The sequence below is a fragment of the Triticum dicoccoides genome, chromosome 4B (assembly GCF_002162155.2).
Source record: "Triticum dicoccoides isolate Atlit2015 ecotype Zavitan chromosome 4B, WEW_v2.0, whole genome shotgun sequence".
NCBI classification, from domain to species: Eukaryota; Viridiplantae; Streptophyta; class Magnoliopsida; order Poales; family Poaceae; genus Triticum; species Triticum dicoccoides.
Genome location: NC_041387.1, coordinates 419,651,215 through 419,671,768, shown reverse-complemented (window position 1 = coordinate 419,671,768; position 20,554 = coordinate 419,651,215). Strand labels below are relative to the sequence as shown.

Here is a 20,554-nt window from a genome sequence, read left to right as displayed (position 1 = left end):
CCTTGCGAAATTGACCATCCAATGGATGAATGCCTTCATCGATCACAGCAGCGGCCTTGCCTTTATCATCAGCTGATGAAACTGTCCGTTTGAGGACTTCAATGGGAGGCAAGTAGCTACCGTGGTTCAGAGTGTCAGCTTTGTAATTCAGTGAAGATCTTGCCCTGATGAATCTCATAATCCAAGGAGCATAGGGCTTCATCTCGAATGGTGACATAGCAATATTGGCCAGAGTCCTCATGAAGAAATCATGGAAGTTGACGGGAACGCCATGAATGATGTTGAAAAGCATATTCTTCATGATGCCAACGACTTCTTCATCATTTGAGTCGTGGCCTTTGATAGGACTCATTGTCTTCGTTAGAATTCGATATACAGTCCGAGGCACATAGAGTAATTCCTTGACGAGGAATTTGGTTCTTGGGGCCTGCCTTGGCTTCAAAGGCTTCATCATCACTTGCATATAGTGATTTGAAAGTTCTGGTTCATTGTAGATACAACGAGCACCATCAAGTGGAGGACTGAGTGGTAGAGCACGAAGCAATTCAGTTGTTGGTGCCTTGTAGTGAGTATTTTCAGACATCCAGTCTAATACCCATGAGTTCACGTCTTCAGCATCTCCGGTGATGTGTAGAGTTGCATAGAATTGAAGAATGAGTTCTTCATTCCAGTCACAGATAACAATGCAGAAATTCAGAAGTCCTGCGTCGTGAAGAACACTGAGGACTGGCTCAAAGCCGGGCAGAGACTCCATGTCCACATGAGGAATATGTGCATGATCGAAGACTTTGTCTTTGTTGAAGAGCACTGATGAATAGAAATTGGCTTGGCTGGCAGTCCAGAAACGCCTCTTCCTTATGCGAGCAGAATCATATGGATTATAATCAGTGAAGAATATGTGCTCGACAAAGAAATCTTCAGCCTTGAACTTCTGTTTGCTTGAGAACGGGTTCTTTGGCTTTGGCAGAGGGGTGTCAGTGAGTTGCATCACCACCTCAGGAATCGCGAGCTCAGGTTCTTCAGGCTGAGGAATTTCTTGTTCCTCAACAGGTGCAGTCCGAGGATCAGCAGCAGCAGGTTCATCAGCACTAGTGGCTGGAATTTCTTCATGGACAGATGAAGTGGGATGAGTTTCTTCAGAGCCCATTTGAACAGTTGGAGCAGGGGACTGAGGTATCTGTTGGATTGGGGTGAAGAGTGGAGAATTTCGATGCTGACTTTCCCAAAAGTCATCGTTCATCACTGGCGTTGTGCTTCCAATATCCACATCTTCTTCAAGTTCCTCAACACCAGCCTCTTCAGCTGTGAACTGAGGCATAGGCGAGGAAATGATTGGGGTTGAAGGGATTGCTTCCACTTCAATTTCTTCATCAATCTGCTCTGACGAAGCAGCAGAATGATTTTCTTCATCAGATCCGCTTGGGATCTCATAGTCTTCTCCAAAAGGAACAAGGTCCTTTGATGGCATGGAGGAAATCGGAACAGCATCAATTGGATTTTCGAGTGAGCTGGTCATTGGCTTCATTTTCTTCGCAGCCGAAGAGTTTGACGCAGCTGATGCCTTCCTTTTCTTCACTGCAGCTCGCTCTGCAGCCTTGGTCTTCTTCACATCAGAAGCAGATGGAAGAATTGGAGTTGGTGTTGGCGCGGGAGGAACTGAGGAATCTGGTTCATTTTCTTCAGGCGCAACTGATGCAGTAGCTCCTATCTCTTCAGTTTCTTCAGGCGCACCACTAGTGGATGCCCTAGCAATTTCTTCAGCGGCTGGAATTTCTTCACCAGCCCTGGAACGAGCATTTTCTTCAGTAGGCTGAAAGTCATCAGCGGTGCTGGCATGTTCTTCAGCAGAGTCTGCAGCCTGAAGATTTTCTTGTTGCGATGGGGCTGCAACATTTGTGAATTTCTTCGTCAGATTGACGAATCTTACTTTAGCTCCTTGCCAATCAGCATAGTAGGCATCAAAGTCTTTGATGAGGGCTTGAATTTCAGACTGAGCCTGGAGAAGTTCCTTAGGTGTCATTCTGACAACATTTTTCTTCAGGAGCTTCTCCTTTCTGTATTGAGCTTTCCTGATCTCTCTTGCCTTTTCAAACTTCCATTTCTCTTCAGTGATGAAATGGGTCAATATATGACTTTGTCAAGGGGTCAGATGAAAATCAGGCATAGGGGTGTTAGGATCCTTGTGCCAGAGATCAATGTAATCGAGGATTTTTCTCGGATCCAACAGCAGTGGCACAGATGTGCCTTTGGCTCTAGCGGCCTTCACCTATCTGTCTCTGATGATTTCTGCAAGTTCATCATCAGAAGGCACATGGAATGCGACCTGTTTCTTCTTTGGACTTGGCCGAGGACCTCGTCCAGCTGTTGCTTTGGTCTTCAACAGTGTGGGGGCTGATGAGGAAATTGGTGCAGTTGAGGAACTTGCTGAAACACCAGAGGCAATCGAGAAACCAGCAGTCCTTTGACATGTAGCCAGATGCACAGGAGCTGAGGACTTTGAAGGAGCTGTTGAGGACTTTGGTGGAGTTGTAGCAGTGTGAGGAATTTGCCGTGAGGGCACTGTTGGTGAAGCACTTGCCTTACGAGCAGGCTTCTTTGGCATGGATTTCCTCGGTTTGACCGAGGCCTCAGTAGCAGTAGCAGTGGCAGAATCCTCATTGAATTTCTTCACTGCCTCCTTGGCTTGTCTTGCCAATTTAGCTTGGCGCTTAGCCCATTCTTCAGGAAAGTCCTCACCACGTTTGATGCTTGTGGGGTCAGCTACTTGGACAGGTGCCAATGGAGCTCCTGGGCATGGAGGATTGAGGGCGAATTTCTTCATGTACTTTGGAGTCACATATCTGTATTCCCTCCATTCCCTTGCCCATCTCCGTTCAATCTTCTGAATGCGCACCTTGCGCTGATTTTTGTTTTCTTTGCCCAATTTTGCTTCATCAGGTGTGCAATGGTCAGCATAAATTTCCTCAGGGATTTCAAACGCAGTCATAACCTCAGGTTTCTTTCCTCCTTTCTGCGGCTTCTTACCGTCTGCCATATTCTTCAGTTGAGGAATTGAAAAATCGAGTTCTCTGAAGAAGTATGCAGTTTTTCTTCGAGGAACGCTGCAAATGAGTTAAGTTAATGAGAACCTAGTGATTCAGCAGCAGACATGAGTACCTGTGAACAGAGTACAGGTGCGAGGAATTCGGTGAGGTCATATGCGTTCTGAGAAGGTTTTTCGAAAAGAACAAGTTTTGAGGAATTTGACCAGATGAACCTTGAGGAATTTCACTAAGCGTTCTTGTCTTTAGGTTCCAGAGTTGTACAGATCAAAGATCCATACAATTAGGGAATCTTGAAGAAAATGATTGCTTAGAGAAACAATTCAAGATCATATGATGTGAGGTGTTCATATGTGTGAAGATTTGAATAATAAACACCTTTGAAGATTTTCATGAAAGTTTGAGAATCAAAGTGAGTAATAAAAGTAATTTTTAATTACCCGAAGTGAAGAACACGACGAACTGAGAAGAACAAATGTGAAGCTCGTCAGGTTAGATCTCCCACGCCCTAACTTGGCAGAGGAAGACACCTATGGTGGCGGCGGAGTGAAGATTTCCACGGTCGGTGTGAGTACGACGGCGACGAGGTCGAGGCAGCGAAGCTCTTCCTCACCAGCGACGATGGAGTAGCGGCGGCGCTAGGGTTTGAGGAGCTCGAGTGAGATAGTAGCGATCGAGCAGAGTAAAAGAAGTGAGGATGGAGAGAGGGGTATTTATAGAGGCAGTGAAAAACTGTTCGCCCGAAGATTTAGGACGAACGCGCCCCTGGCCATTCTCCTTCTCACGACATGTGTCACCCACGTACTGTGTAGTGGAGATCGTGTACGATCGTGGGCGAGTAAAATAATGCATCGTGGGATGCGGAATGGTTTGAGCGGCAAAACGGAAAATTTGGATAAGATTTGTTTTAAAGTTTCGTTCGCAATTTCTTCAGCTGACAAGGACACAGTGAAGATTTTGAACGAGTTTCAAATAGAACGCATATGAAGAATTTGTGAATAGATTGGGTTGAGTATAGCATAGAGGGGGAAGGGTCCGATCACATTCACTTAGCAGAAAAAGCAACTTGAAGAAATAGCTATAAGTGAATGATGTAGAGGACATAAACTCACATATATATATAGCCAATGAAGAAAAACGAAGGAAACAGTGAAGATTTTGAAAAGTTGAAGAATTTGAAAAACTGAAGAATTTCGAAACTGAGGAAAAACTCAAATTGAAGATTTTCAATTTTTTGTGGTGGCGTGACCCACCGTATAAGAATGATGATTTCAGACACCGCGTACAATTGTCGTAGGGTTCTGAGAATCAAATTCTTCATTAATTTCTTCACACTTAGAGTGTTATTCTTCATTGATTGAAGAAAAACGTTTCTTCATGTGTTGCACATCTAAGTCATCAATTTTGCATAAGTGTTAGGATGTGTGTCCTTTTCAAAGAACATTCGAAGATTCTAAGATATTTAGCTCACACCGCAACTTGCTAAATCTCTTCTCATCCAAGGGCTTAGTGAAGATATCAGCTAGCTGTTCTTCAGTCTTCACGTGCTCGATGGAGATGTCGCCCTTCAACACATGATCACGAAGAAAATGATGACGAATCTGAATGTGCTTTGTCTTCGAGTGCTGAACTGGGTTGTGAGCAATTTTGATGGCACTCTCATTGTCGCAGAGGAGAGGCACATTCTTCACGTTGACGCCATAGTCCTTGAGTGTTTGCTTCATCCAAAGCAGTTGAGCACAGCAAGAGCCAGCAGCAATGTATTCAGCTTCCGCAGTGGACAGTGATACGCAGTTCTGTTTCTTCGAGGACCAACAGACCAAAGATCGTCCGAGGAAATGACAAGTGCCAGAAGTTGACTTGCGGTCCACACGATCACCAGCATAGTCAGAGTCAGAATATCCAATGAGATCAAAAGCAGAGCCCTTGGGGTACCATAATCCTAGTGTTGGTGTGTGAGATAGATATTGAAGAATATGCTTCACAGCCTTATGGTGTGATTCCTTCGATGCAGCTTGAAATCGGGCACACATGCAAACACTAAGCATTATATCTGGCCTAGATGCACATAAGTACAATAAAGAACCAATCATGGAGTGGTATACCTTGTGATCGAAGTCAATACCATTTTCACCAGTGCATAGATGGCCATTTGTGGGCATAGGAATTTTGACGCCTTTGCAATCTTGCATACCGAATTTCCTCAGTACATCTTTGAGGTATTTCTCCTGAGATATGAATATGCCATTGCGCTGTTGACGAATTTGAAGACCTAAGAAGAATTTCAACTCTCCCATCATAGACATTTGATATTCTTCACTCATCATATAGGCAAATTCATCACTATAACGTTGGTCAGTACAGCCAAAGATAATATCATCAACATATATTTGGCACACAAACAGTTCACCATCATAAGATTTAGTAAAGAGAGTAGGGTCGAGTGAACCGGGTGTGAAGCCATTCTTCACGAAGAATTCCTTCAATGTATCATACCACGCCCGAGGGGCTTGCTTGAGGCCATAGAGGGCCTTATTAAGTCTGAAGACTTTGTCAGGATTCTTTGGATCTTCAAAACCTGGGGGTTGAGCAACATATACTTCTTCCTCAAGCTTACCATTGAGGAATGCACTTTTCACATCCATTTGATATAAGATGATATCATGATGGTTAGCATAAGCAAGTAATATGCGAATAGCCTCAAGTCTAGCAACAGGTGCAAAAGTTTCATCGAAATCAATTCCTTCAACCTGTGTGTAGCCTTGAGCTACCAGTCGTGCCTTATTCCTCACCACAAGGCCATTTTCATCTTGCTTGTTGCGGTAGATCCACTTTGTGCCAATGATATTATGCTTGCGAGGATCTGGATGTTTGACCAGTTCCTAGACATTGTTGAGCTCGAACTGATGTAATTCTTCTTGCATAGCCTGAATCCACTCCAGCTCCAAAAATGCTTCATCTACCTTAGTGGGCTCTGTGATAGAGACAAAAGCATAGTGCCCACAAAAGTTAGATAAATGTGAAGCTTTTGAGCGTGTGAGAGGACCTGGTGCTCTAATGTCATCGATGATCTTTTCCACTTGCACTTCTTTTGCAACGCGAGGATGAGCTGGTTGTCGCTGAGGAGTTTGATCGGCATTTTCTTCAGCACCATTTTCCTCAGCATTTTCTTCAGGTGTATCAGCTCGATGTTCTTCATGAACTGGAATGAATTCTTTAGCAAATTCTTCAGTAGGAATGACATCCTCAGTTGCCTTGAACTTGATAGAATCCTCAGGTGCTGGTTCATCTAACACAGAAGGTAGGTGCTCTCTTCGCGAGCCATTAGTTTCATCGAACCGCACATCTACAGTGTCAACAATCTTGTGAAGAACAATGTTGAAGACTCTGTAGGTGTGCGAGTCCTTTCCGTAACCAAGCATAAAACCTTCATGTGCTTTCGGTGCAAATTTAGAATTGTGGTGAGGATCTCTAATCCAACATTTAGCACCGAAGACTTTGAAATAACTCACATTGGGTTTCTTGTCAGTGAGGAGTTCATAGGCCGTCTTTTTGAAGAATTTGTGAAGATATACTATGTTGATGATGTGGCACGTAGTATCAATTGCATCAATCCAAAAACGATGAGGCGTTTTGTATTCATCAAGCATAGTGCGAGCCATCTCAACAAGAGTTCTGTTCTTGCGCTCCACGACGCCATTTTGCTGAGGAGTATAGGGAGCAGATAACTCATGAGTAATACCAGGTTCATCAAGATAGTCATCAAGACCGGAATTCTTGAACTCAGTTCCATTGTCACTTCTGATGTGCTTGATCTTCACACCAAAGTTGGTTGAAGCCCTCGAGGAAAAACGTTTGAAGACTTCCTGCACTTCATGTTTGTAAGTAACAATGTGTACCCATGTATATCGAGAGTAATCATAAACAATGACAAAACCATATAGAGATGCATCATTAGTGACTGCTGAGTAATGATTAGGTCCGAAGAGGTCCATGTGAAGCAATTCGAATGGACAAGTAGTGGTCATGATAGTCTTCGCTGGATGCTTGGCCTTGGTCATTTTTCCAGCTTCACAGGCTCCGCATAAGTGATCCTTGAGGAATTTGACATTCTCAATGCCAATGACATGCTTCTTCTTCGCAAGCGTGTGCAAATTCCTCATGCCTGCATGACCAAGTCATCGATGCCATAGCCAGCCTTCTGAAGCTTTTGCAAGTAGACACATGGCTGGTTGTGGTCCTATAGAGAAATCAACAATATACAAATCTCCTCTCCTAAAGCCTTCGAAGACTTTGGAATTGTCAGCTTCCATAATCACAACACAGCGATACTTGCCAAAGACAACAACCATATCAAGATCACAAAGCATTTAGACTGACATGAGGTTGTATCCTAAGGACTCAACAAGAATGACTTTGTCCATGTGTTTATCCTTAGAGATCGCAACCTTACCAAGGCCCAATACCTGACTTTTGCCTTTGTCAGCAAAGATGATATGCTTCAGATGAGACGGTGATAAGGGAGCATCCATCAATAGATTCTTGTCACCAGTCATGTGATTTGTACATCCACTATCGAGGACCCATTCAGTGGTTTTGGGTTGATCATCCTGCAGATGAATTAGTGTAACTTACAATCTCATATGCTTCATCAATGAAGAATATGATATCAAGTTCATCAGATGAATTTCATCAAGCAGTAAACAGATATAGCAGTAGGAGGATGTGTGAAAGTTTATTTCATCATGATTCGCCTGCGTCCTTTCAGGCAATTTTGTCAGGTCCCCAGCAAATTCTTCAGACGTTAAGACACGTCTGGAGACCTGACTCTGCAGAAGAGATTAGTTATTTTTCTTCACCACCCACATCTGAAGGGGTGGCAAAGAGTTCATCACTCTGCGAGCAAAAACGAGAATGGTGGCATAGAAGCCAAACCATTTTGTTTCACATAAGAGGGGTTAGGGTAAGCATATGAATAAGTAGAGAAATTCTTTGAGGACTCATGAACATAATGGTTTGAAGAATAATGCACATATTCATAGCCCTTAGCTCTACCCTGCGAAACAGAGTTGTTAGCACGATGATAATCATATGAGGACTTTGATCCATTTGAGGAATTTGATCCATATGAAGAATTTGATCTGGGGTTCCTGTTCTTCACTGGTGGTGTCATGAGGACATTCACCTGAAGACTTTCAAGGCACTTCTTGGGAACCCAGATTTTCTTCATGGGAGAACCGTTCCTGCAGTTAGTGCCAACATATCTAGCAAATACTTCACCATTCTGATTTTTGAACAGTTTATAGTTGGAGTCAAATGACTCATCAGAAGGATGAGGAGATTCACATGTAAAGCCAGATAAGTTAGATGGATCAACTGGAGATCCCTTTGCAGCAACCCATGAGGTTTTGGGGTACTGCTCAGGCTTCCAGTATGTTCCATCAGCATTAAGTTTCCTCTCAAAGGCGATACCCTCTTTCCTAGGGTTTTTGTTGAGGATCTGCTTTTTAAGCACATCACAAAGAGTCTGATGCCCTTTGAGGCTTTTGTACATGCCTGTCATGTATAATTCCTTCAGCCCTGCATCGTCAGTGATACTAGCAATGTCCTCAGATGAGGAATTAGTGATAGCAGAGGCAGGTGAAGAATTTGTAACAGTTGAAGCATTTGAACATTCAGGTGAAGAATTAGCAGATTCACGTTCAATGCACTTTAAGCATGGAGGAACAAATTCTTCCTGAGAAGTGCTGATTTGTTGAGCAAGTAATGAATCGCGCTCCTTCTGAAGATCTTCATAACTCACTCTTAGCTTCTCAAGATCTTGCTTTATTTGAAGAAATTCATAAGAAAGTTTCTCATGATTAGATAAGAGAGTGTTATGATGACTTTGAAGGTTATCAAACCTAGACTGAAGTCTCTGAAGATTTTCAGTCAGGGCTTTAGTGCGATCCATTTCTTCACCTAACATATCATCACTCTTATCTAGCATGTTTTGAACCTTTTCAAAAGCCCTTTGTTGTTTTACAGCAATCTTAGCAAGTTTAGAGTAGTTGGGCTTGAGATTCTCATCAGATTCATTTTCACTAGATTCAGAGGAGGTGTATTTGAGTACTTTTGCACCTTTTGCCATGAAGCAATAGGTGGGAACGTAGTCATCATTATCTTCATCAGGCTTGTTGGTGGGGTCAGTTTCTTCAGTGGTGAAGATGGACTTGCTAACGAAAGTAGTAGCGAAGGCCAGACTCGCCACACCAGATTCGGATTCTTCAGACGCTTCCTCTTCCTCATGTTCCTCAGATTCAGCTTCAGAGTCCATTTCCTTGCCAATGAATGCCCGAGCCTTCTTGGAGCTGCTCTTCTTGTGAGATGAAGACTTTGAGGATTTTGATGACGAAGATTTTGACGATTTCTTCTTCTTCTTCGCATCATCAGAACTGTAATCCTTGTATTTCTTCTTCTTCAATTCCTTTTCCCACTGAGGACAATCTTGAATATAATGACCGGGTTTCTTGCATTTGTGGCACAGCCTTCTCTTATAGTCACTTGATGAGGAATCACTGCTTCTTGAGGATTTTCCAAAGCGACCACGTCTTGAGAACTTCTGGACTTTCTTCACGAGCAGTGCTAGCTCCTGGCTCAATTCTTCAGGATCACCAAGGCTACTACCAGAATCCTCACATTCAGACTCAGACACAACCTTGGCCTTCAGGGCACGTGGTTTGCCATAGCTCGAACCATAGAGATCTCTCTTTTAAGCAAGCTGGAACTCGTGAGTATTTAGCCTTTCGAGGATATCGGTAGGATCAAGAGACTTGTAGTCAGCCCGTTCTTGTATCATCAGACCCAGAGTGTCAAATGAGGAATCAAGCGATCTCAACAGTTTCTTCACCACCTCATGGTCAGTGATGTCAGTGGCACCGAGGGCTTGAAGCTCATTTGAGATGTCAGTGAGGCGATCAAAGGTTTGTTGGACATTTTCATTGTCGAGTCTTTTGAAGCGGTTGAAGAGATTCCGAAGAACATCAACTCGAGAGTCACGCTGAGTTGAGACTCCTTCATTCACTTTGGATAGCCTATCCCAGATAAGCTTAGCAGTTTCCAAAGCACTCACTCTTCCATACTGTCCTTTACTTAGATGGCCACATATGATATTCTTCGCTTGAGAATCGAGTTTCTTGAATCTCTTCACATCGGTAGCGTTCAGTGAGGGTGAGACAGAGGGAACACCATTTTCCACAACATACCAGAGATCGTTGTCAATTGCCTCGAGATGCATTCGCATCTTGTTTTTCCAGTAGGGATAGTCTGTCCCATCAAAGGTAGGACACCCAGCCGAGACCTTGATCATACCTGCGGTCGACATAACTAAACCTCTAGGCGGTTAAACCAAAATCGCACAGAACAAGGGAGTACCTTGCTCTGATACCAATTGAAAGTGCGTTATGTCGACTAGAGGGGGGGTGAATAGGCGATTTTTAAGAATTCTTCACTGAGGAATTTGCCGGTGAGGAAATTCCTTAGCGAAGAACTATTAGCAGCGGAATAAGTACTCAGAAGTAAGCATAAAAGAATACAAACATGGTCATCATGATGAAATGAAGACTAGCACAGAGTACAGAAAGCGTAATCACAGGATAACACAAGATGAAGATAAACAGACTGAAGAAATTAAACTGAGGAAATTGAGAAAGTCTTCAGTCAAAGTCTTCAAACACAGATATGAACAAACACTCAACACAGTAATGAGGAAATGAAAGGGTTGAGAAAATAGAACCAGTAGGTTGGTGAAGACAATGATTTGGTAGACCAGTTCCAACTGCTGTCTCAGTTGTACGTCTGGTTGGAGCGGCTGAGTATTTAAACTCGAGGACACACAGTCCCGGACACCCAGTCGCTGAGCACGCAGCTCAGGACACCCAGTCCTCACCGTATTCTCCTTGAACTAAGATCACACAGATCTCGTCCAATCACTCGTGGTAAGTCTTCAGGCGACTTCCAAACCTTCACAGACTTGGTCACTCGGTGATCCACAATTCCTCTTGGATGCTCTAGACCTTAACGCCTAACCGTCTGGAAGAAGCACAGTCTTCAAAGGTAACAAGCGTCGGATCCACGCAGGATCAATTTCTTCAGTGATGCTCAATCACTTTGGGTTTGTAGGGGTTTGGTTTTGGGTTTTCCTCACTCGATGATTTTCGCTCAAAGTCCTCGAAGGATGGGTTGCTCTCAAATGACAAGTGTCAAGTTCTCTCGGAGCAGCCAACCAACTAGTGGTTGTAGGGGGCGGTTATTTATAGCCTAGGGAGCAGCCCGACATGATAAGACATAAATGCCCTTCAATGATATGACCGTTAGGTGGATAAGATATTTTGGGACAGCTGGCGCGCAGCACAGCAACGGTCGGAAATTTGACTCTCAAATTCCTCAGGGCTATCATGTTCCTCACTGTGTAGGTAATTCGCACTGACGAATTTCTAACTCCTCAGTCAGAACAAATTCATCAGCGACCAGAAGAACTTCGTCTCTGTCACTGAAGAAAGTGACTGAACTGTATGAGATTTCCAAAGGCTTCACTCGAAGGGATTGGTAGGTGTAGGATTTTGAGTTGAGCATCACATGGAAATTTTTCCTTAGTATTTCCTCGACCCCCTTTAACAGTACGGTGTTTCCTATGACTCAAGAAAGAGAAAATGAAACTACGAAAACAAAATTCTTCACGCTTCATGTTCCACAAATGAATACCAAGTCTTAAAGGTCACACCAATTTCTTCACTTTCAAAGTCTTCAGAAAGTCTTCAGAATATCAAAGTCTTCAGTTGAAGAACTTCATTTTTAGGGGTCGACTTTCTCTGTAAATATCAAACTCCTCATAGACTTATAGACCTGTGTACACTCACAAACGCATTAGTCCCTTAACCTATAAGTCTTCAATACACCAAAATCACTAAGGGGCACTAGATGCACTTACAGTCGCATTGTTTTAGGAATGGTACATTTCTGCTTTGTCGTTCTTTATACATGTTGAAAGAAGACATTGTTAAGATAATGTCTTAGTTAATATGAATGAATCACACTGATTGAGAATTTCTACTCTCGTGCTTTGTTTCCCATTAAGATAAGGTAGATGTTTTTTCTTCTGGGAGTATAAGCCATCAACCATTATTTCTTAGTAATTGTTTCCCTTATACCTATTGTTGCATACAGGGATATCAAAACTTCTGCTCGGTTTTATTTCGAATTTGATTTTAGTTGAACTGCATAAAAGGAGCCAATGTGTTTAAGGCAAATTGTTGCATTATTGGGCCCAGTTGGTCTTTCCACTTTGCAGAAAGAAGTAGTCACTGTTTGCGCTACATTACACAAGAAATGATCGAGAAGCTTTACAAAGTATTAGTAGACGCTGGTGACATGACTATTCTGCAGAGAGCATGGGGAACTCAACAACACGTGGAGTGCAAAATTCACTCCACAAGGAAAGGTATGACCAAGTGAGTTGTCGACGCAGCTGTAACAAACGAGGTCAATATCGGCCTTCATCCACATGATTATGCTTTGTTATGTTGTGCTACTTATATTGTTGTATTGTTTAGAATAAATGTTTACTTCAAGCTATTGTATTGCTATATTTTCCTGTTAAGATAATGAAGATGATTATAGTTGTAAGCGTATGTTTAATCAACTAGTACCACTATTATATTCATCACGCTTTTTCTGTATTTATGCAGATGGGGATGCTCGGCTTGATTTTAGTGGAACTGCACAAAATGTTCAGATGGTTCGTGTCCTCCATAATACTTCATCATGCACAATACATCGAATGGTTCTCTAATCATTTGTCGTCACCTTGAGCCACTGGACTATCTACTTGAATGGAGTTGCCAACGTGTTTAATGCTTTGCAACATATAAATACGAAATCCACCATGCTACTCAAGACATTGTTTGATTTCAATGGAACTGCACAAAAAGATACGCTGGTTAATACGGCTCCATGTGCCATTTCAATGTGCAAACTGATGACAAACCATGCCCATCTGACTGGAGCTACCAACGTCTTCAAGGCAGAAGAATTCCCACAAGTTCAAGGGAAAGAACTCTGTCTAGCAGAATACTACCTTTAAGAAGGGTAAGAAGAAAGACAAAAAGAGAGATGGTTGCTTTACTTATGGTTCAGAGGAACACTGGGCAAACAAGTGCCCAAACAAGTACAAGAAGTCAGGACAGGACTCCAAGTCTGTCAATGTCACTCTAAGCAACAATGATGGGGCATCTGGGTATGGTAATCTGTTTACCGTACTTTCAGTTTGTTAGTCCACCCATTGGTGGGTTGACACTAGGGGCAATATTCATGTGTGTGCTGATGTGTTTTTGTTTCCTTGCAGCATATAAATACGAAATCCACCGTGCTACACAAGACATTGTTTGATTTCAGTTGAACTGCACAAAAAGATACGCTGGTTAATCCGGCTCCATGTGTCATTTCAATGTGCAAACTGATGACAAACCCTGTCCGTTCCCAATCATAGGCATTACATATTTTGAATGGGAAAAACTTGTCAAAGTTTAATCATTGATGTTAGCAAGAAGATATTAGTTTAATATATTGGAATTGGAAAACCTTGTCAAATTTTGCTCATTGATGTTAGCCCGAAGACATGCATTTGATATTTTTTTAGTGGGACGCCCTCGTCGATCGTTTTTCCTATTCCTGTGTTCAGTTCATAAGTAAATATTTACTCTACTGAGATGCATAGTCACATGAATGTTGACTTATATAAGGTATTATAAGAGTTTCTTCTGAATGTCGTCTATGTAATGCCAGGCCTTATGAGTTTGATTGCAAAGTTGAGCTTGGAATGCCGTGGCATGCGGCGTCACGAGCTGTTCACCATGCCTCCTGAGAATAATGCTTCATATTGTTTTGCATGTTGATCTAATGCCAGTGATTTGCATGTTAAGAAGATCATCCTCTTCTGTTGTTTCTGTGCTTAAGAAGTTCCTTGTCTTATGTTTCATTCATAGCCTATACGACAACTCGGGTAGGTTAGAGGTGAAACTATATGATCTTCCGACCAACTCATCATCTTAGGCCGTGCTTGGATCGTCGTTTTCCAACCAAAACCGTTTGTAAAATTGACGCTTGTAAATAAAAGCATATGGTCTTGGGCGAAGTGCTTGGTTGGTCGATTTCGACTAGTAAAATATACACTGGTCTCTCAAATTACACGCGTAACTCGTCGGTTTTCATTACAGACCTCGGGCCCTCGGTTTCATTACGCCTGTATTTGACGCGTTGTTTGTCCAGAGCTCTCAAGCGCGGGCTTACCGTTTCATGCCGTCCCAGTTTCTCGAAGGTGCTCATAGGTGTCTGATGATCCTGGCTTCCTGAATAAGCAGCGGGCGCTGTATCAGACATCCATAGGGCCCATGAGGCTCTCTCCGTCTTCCTTCGAGTTGTTGCGCTCATCGTGGCGCCGAGCATTGTCAACATGGTCAACGAACATGAGGAATCAGAAGATGACTTTACTTGAAGAGGATGACAGTAGGGACCCACCATATTGTCATTTTTTACCCACTAGATTAGGTATAATTCTTACCACTAATCTGCATCGAGATTCGAATAACTTTTTAAGTGGGTGTACCAAAGCATTCCTCAATTTAATTTTTAACTTAATGTCTGAGATTTAATTTTGCTCATTTCTTGAGTCGGTTTCAGAAGTATATAGAGATCGATGGTGTGTACTGGTTGTACCTTGAATAGAAAAGTTGGAGATATAGATTTAAATTTGCATAAAAAAAAGAGAAGTTAGAGATATAGATTTAAATTTGCATAAAAAAGAAAAGTTGGAGATATAGATTTAAATTTGCATCATGGAATGTAATTGTTGAAAATACTAATTTAATTCTTGAATTTTGTTATAGCCATACAGGGAGGTTTTTTATATGATACTATATTTTTGTATATTTAGATATACATGATATTTTAAAGAACGAGCGATTGAAATATGGAACTAAATTAATATGACCAAGAACTAATAATTTTCTACCACAACGATACGATGTAGTTTCAGAATTACCTACTCCCGATGGGCACCCCTCCTAAAGAGCCATCCTTTCTTTAAAAAAAACATGAATGTGGTAGAGGGAAAGAAATACTATACCTACGGAACATTTGTCAAATACAGTACATGGAAAATGGTGCTTTTGAAATGCTTAAAGACCTTAATACATGTTGCAGGTCATCACTAGGCAATGACACTTAAAGAAGTGCAGGGTTCTAGAAGTACATTAAGCGAAAAGTATAAAACAAACCAGCATTTGATCTTTTGTCAACATCGATTAATAGAAAACAGAAACAGTATTTTACTGTGTTGAAGCACTGCGTTAAAAACGCATTCACATTCACAGAAACAAATTTATTCTGCTCGGGACAACAAGCAAACTGCAGGCAAAGGACCCATGAGACTAGTCTCAACTACACACTGCAACAGGTGAAAAATGATGCATCTTGAAGAGTTCTAGTTTCATGACTTCACTTGCGGAGGAGAGTCGCCCTGCAGAGCTGGATCTGATTTGATGGCATCTAATGTCTTGAAGAACTCCTCAGGTAGTGCAACGGGCCGGTGCTGCGGAACATGCTTGGGAATAGGTGTGTCATCTTCAATCACCTCGCATTCGTAGTCATCAGGAACACCCCAGGGATCCCACTCTGCAATGCATTGCAACATATAGTAATTAAAATAGAACTGATACTGAAAGCTTTTGTATCAATTAGAGATTCTCATACTGGAGACAATAGCCTAAAAAACAGCATTTCGGGCATAGGCACAGTCTGAGATCTTAACCCAAAAGAAATGGAAGATGGGTGCATCCATTAATTGTATCAAGTGTTATGGCAGAAGTAACTTCGTGAACCAGTGATCAAACACAAAATGGTTCAGCTTTCGTATTCAACAAATCACCCTGTAACCAACAGGTCACTTTTCAATTTAATAAAACCGGAAGAAATTGTTCTCATAAGGTGTTATGCATTAAGCATATATGGTGATAGACTGACAGATTAAAGTGTAACTATGATGGTTGCCTTGAGCATCAAATAGCCTAAATAGAATATCATTAGACAATCACTCTTGTGAGTGCATGCTACAACTCATTGATATCTGCCATCTAATTTGCTCAAAACATATTTACTCCATAATGTGAGCTGACCACTCCCATCTATAAAACGAACTATAGTACTAAACAAAGAATAATGTGTAGAGAAGATTGGAATTCCCAGTTTCTGAAAGAAAATCTGCTGCCATAAAGAGCTTAATACATGTATTGTAATCAGCCGAGCTACCTTGCTAATGATATCAATGAGATTACTTCAAGAAAGCGCCCATGATATTTGTATCAGATTGGAACTAGTAACCAATCCCAACATGATATTTGTATTGAAAAAACTTATATAAACAAAAAATCTCAAATATCCTTCATCGTGAGACATATAACCATTACTGTAAATAAGACATTTTTTCACGTATTCACCCGAGATATTGTAGAAATTGGTCACATTGATCTGTCGTCTTGTTCTCGTGTCTAATAGAAATATGGCAGTACAATTATTCCCCGATTAGGAGCATAATAACTTGGTTATGTAGATATGAATACTTTAAGTTGAGGTGCTTCCAGATCATTAGATGTCTTATTTTCGCTGGTAATATCATAAAATCCCTCACTCCCTGTACCACCATTTCAACAAGGGGAGCTAAGAGGTGAAGAGCAGGCTACAAAATGTTTAACACCGACCCAGCAACATAGCCAAATTTGCAGCTCATTTAAATTTTACTATGCATAGAAAGAAAAACCATATTTGATTGTTTCTTCCAAGATTATCTCAGTTTTAAATGGGATAGAGATGCATTTAATTTGAATTTGACGAAACAAAAAACATTACATAGCTGATACGTCCAACATCGGCTTAAAAGATGTCTAAGGGGATAGGCTAAAGCTGCACCCTTGTTCTGCCACGGTCTAGCAACGTTTCGGAAAACATGCACTGTTCCTAATGGGAGGGCAATGTTACCAGAAATGGACATTTTCTGATGTAGCACCTATTGAGCTCCTGAACTGGATTCTGGGTCAACAATGTTATCGGTATAGCAATCCACCGTGAGGCCAAAACTATCAAAAGTTAAAGGGTGTGTTTGGTTTGTGTCCAAGTTTGTCCTGCCAAAATTAGAGGTTGTGCTTGCCCATGAGTTGGCCAACATTGGCTAGAAAATGAATAAGGATTACCAAAGAAGAATTGGCATGCCCAAACGTTGGTAATCATCCAAACATGGACCAATGTTTTGGGCTTTTGGCCATAACCAAAAAATTGGTAGGGGAAACTTTGATGGCAATCCGAACATACCCGTAGCACACCAGTAATCACGTAGGCTTGCATATCCCAATGTTGGAGATGAACATCAATTAATTTCACACAAAGTTCTATCTGTTGACAAAGGTTGCCAGATCTACTGGTAGTTGAACAGTAACCGTTAGCTACTTCTATGCAACCCTAACTTACCATTTGCACTAGGTGAAGAGCAGAAAGGACATTTTCTCAAGGAGCAATCCGCAGGCAACCTCGGATTTCCCCGTATCAAAAGAAAAGACATCCCTTATCACCAAACAGGCAAACAAACTACTCCCCGCACATCCATCGATTGCCCCATAGATCGATCAGACAAGGATAATAAAACATAAAAATAACTAATCGGGGCAAAGGAAGGGGAACGGGTAATCGTAGAGGCACGAACCGATCATCTTGCCGATGAGCTTGAGCTCGTCCTCGGCCTCCTCGATGAGCTCCTCGACCTGGCCGCAGCCGAGGCGGTCCTCGATGCGCTTCCAGTCCTCCTCCTCCTGGCAGATCTGGAGGCGGTGGCGGGTGAAGGACTCGACGGCCTTGCGGTAGCCCTCGTCCTTGGGGACGGCCTCGATCTCCTTGAGGGTGCGCGTGTAGAGCCCGATGAGCACATTCCGCGCCTCGGGCACCACGTCCAGACCCACGATCCCCGTCGTCTCCTTCACCGCCCGCGCAGAGCGCAGGGCCGCCAGCCCGCCCCCGCCGCTCAGGATCCGCCGCAGAAACATCCCGCCGCCGTCTTTTTCTTCGGACTCTCTCTCTCTCTCTCTCTCTCTCTCTCTTTCTCTCTCTGGTGAGATGAGGTGAGGTGCGGGTGCGACCGTGCGTGTGGGTTAGTGTAGGAGCGAGCAGCAAAGTGAAAAATGGGCCTGGGCAGTGGGCTCGTTCTTTTAGATGAGCAAAGTGGTGTGTATATTGCCGTCTGGGCCAATGTTTTCTTTTAACACAGTACATTGCTTATATATACGTGCATACACCTCTCTCAAAAAAAATATACGTGCATACACCTCAAAAAAAACAATATACATGCATAAACTCACCCCTATGAATGCACACACGCGCATCCTATCCCTATGAGCACCTCCGAAAGACTGAGCCGGCATATCATCTTGAGATTTTACGAAGTCATCGTTCGCGCCTCGTAGTCGACGAAAACGTCTCCTCCCACTGAACACGCATCGCCGAAAATCCTGAAATAAATCCAGAATAAATGCGAGCACTAAAACTTGAACCTTGGTGGGCTGGGGATACTGAAAGGATCGATATAGGCAACTAACAATCTTTAACTATTCTTTACCAATTTAAACTTTGCATCAAAATAGGTTGTCTAGATATGCAACTAGGCGAGCAACCTATATGATCCAACAACAACAAGCACACAAGCAAGTAAGAGATGCAACACAATATAAGCTTGCACAAGTAAAGGTACGAGATAACCAAGAGTGGAGCCGGTGAAGACGAGAATGTGTTACCGAAGTTCCTTCCCTTTAAGGGGAAGTACGTCTTCGTTGGAGCGGTGTGGAGGCACAATGCTCCCCAAGAAGCCACTAGGGCCACCGTATTCTCCTCACGCCCTCACACAATGCGAGATGCCGTGATTCCACTATTGGTGCCCTTGGAGGCGGCGACCGAACCTTTACAAACAAGGTTGGGGCAATCTCCATAACTTAATTGGAGGCTCCCAACAACACCACGAAGCTTCACCAATGGAATATGGCTCCGCGGTGACCTCAACCGTTTAGGGTGCTCAAATACCCAAGAGTAACAAGATTCGCAAGGGATTAGTGGGGGGAATCAAATTTCTCTTGGTTGAAGTGCAGATCGGGGCCTACTCAACCAATCCCTAGAAAATCAACAAGTTTGATTGGCTATGGAGAGAGAGATCAGGCGAAAATGGAGCTTGGAGCAACAATGAAGCTTGGGGATGGAAGAGGTGGGTCTTCTTGGAGAAGAAGACCCCTTTATATAGTGGGGGGACACATCCAATCGTTATGCAGCCCGCAGCCCGCATCTGGGTGGTACTACCGTTGCCGGAGCGGTATTACCGAGGCCACAGCGGTACTACCGTTGTGGCAAGCAGGCATAGGGCAACCAGGGATGAGGGAGAAGAAGTACATGCATTAGGGCGGTACTACCGCCGATAAGCGGTACTGCCGCTCCCTATAGCAGCTGAAAAACAGAGGAGGGCAGCGAGCTGAGCGGCAGTTGGAGCGGACGTAGGAGCGGTACTACCGCTAATAGGCGGTACTACCGCGCCCTACTGCCGTCCCTACTATCGCTCCCCTGCGTGGTCCTTTACGGAAACCCGACACGAAAAATCGAGACCACAGCAGGGGTGGTAGTACCAGCGACACTAACAAGCAATACTACCGCCGATAGGCGGTACTACCGCCCTGACCGCGGTACTACCGCTTAGCACCTAGCACCCCTTGTTTTGCACAGGACGGATACTCCAAAGAAGCAGGAAGAAGGCGAGGGTGCAAGGAGAGTGTGAACGTGATTATTCCACCCATACTCTTTTGAAACGGATCCCCTCTTGATAGTACGGTTATCCCTACGACTCAATTCCACCAAAAAAGAAATGAGGAAAAATAATCCGTCTAAAGTGAAGTCCTCGAGGGGTAACAATTGCATAATTACCTTATATTAGATAACCTGGAAAGCTTAATGCACACGATTAGTCCGCAAAAGTATTGTCATCAATCACCAAAACAAACCAGGGAAAATAATGTCCTAACAATCTCCCCCTTTTTGGTGGATTGATGACAACACGGGATTTGCACAAAATATAGTAACTGGAAATTAAGCAAACCAACTCCTAACAAAATATAGACGGGCTCCCCCTAGAGGTGTGCACCAAGGAAATTAGCATGAAAGGCTATGTGCACATCTTTAGGATCAAACTCCCCCTATATTTTGTAGACAGGCAACATCCTTGCATATAAGAATAACAACAAGTATAGCTAAGCAAGGACAAGCATGAGAGCAATAACATAAGTGCCGGTAATGATGCATCTCACAAGATAACAGAGTACTTGAGACTAAAGTAGATAAGATAGGGTAGTTCACATATGTCTTACACCATATGGTCTCACTCATAGCCGAAAGAAAGCGAACGA

The 20,554-nt window shown here is 42.9% G+C and overlaps 1 protein-coding gene across 1 annotated transcript; it reads right to left on the bottom strand.

Annotated features, from left to right (window-relative positions):
• Positions 1–15,328: 15,328 nt before the first annotated feature.
• LOC119290639 (probable NADH dehydrogenase [ubiquinone] 1 alpha subcomplex subunit 5, mitochondrial) lies at positions 15,329–18,267 on the bottom strand. Its single transcript, XM_037569258.1, has 2 exons — positions 17,827–18,267; positions 15,329–15,749 (listed from the first exon to the last, which is right to left on the bottom strand). Exons 1-2 carry the CDS (start codon positions 18,161–18,163, stop codon positions 15,565–15,567), a joined length of 522 nt encoding a protein of 173 aa, XP_037425155.1. The 5' UTR covers positions 18,164–18,267; the 3' UTR covers positions 15,329–15,564.
• Between the last annotated feature and the right edge of the window lie 2,287 nt (positions 18,268–20,554).

What these genes read in the sequence shown, in the direction of transcription:
- LOC119290639 (XM_037569258.1), bottom strand. Translation starts at nt 18,163, where the DNA reads ATGTTTCTGCGGCGGATCCTGAGCGGCGGGGGCGGGCTGGCGGCCCTG. An exon ending in GCTCATCGGCAAGATGATCG is followed by an intron (nt 15,750 to 17,826) that starts GTTCGTGCCTCT and finishes AATGCATTGCAG; the next exon opens with AGTGGGATCCCTGGGGTGTT.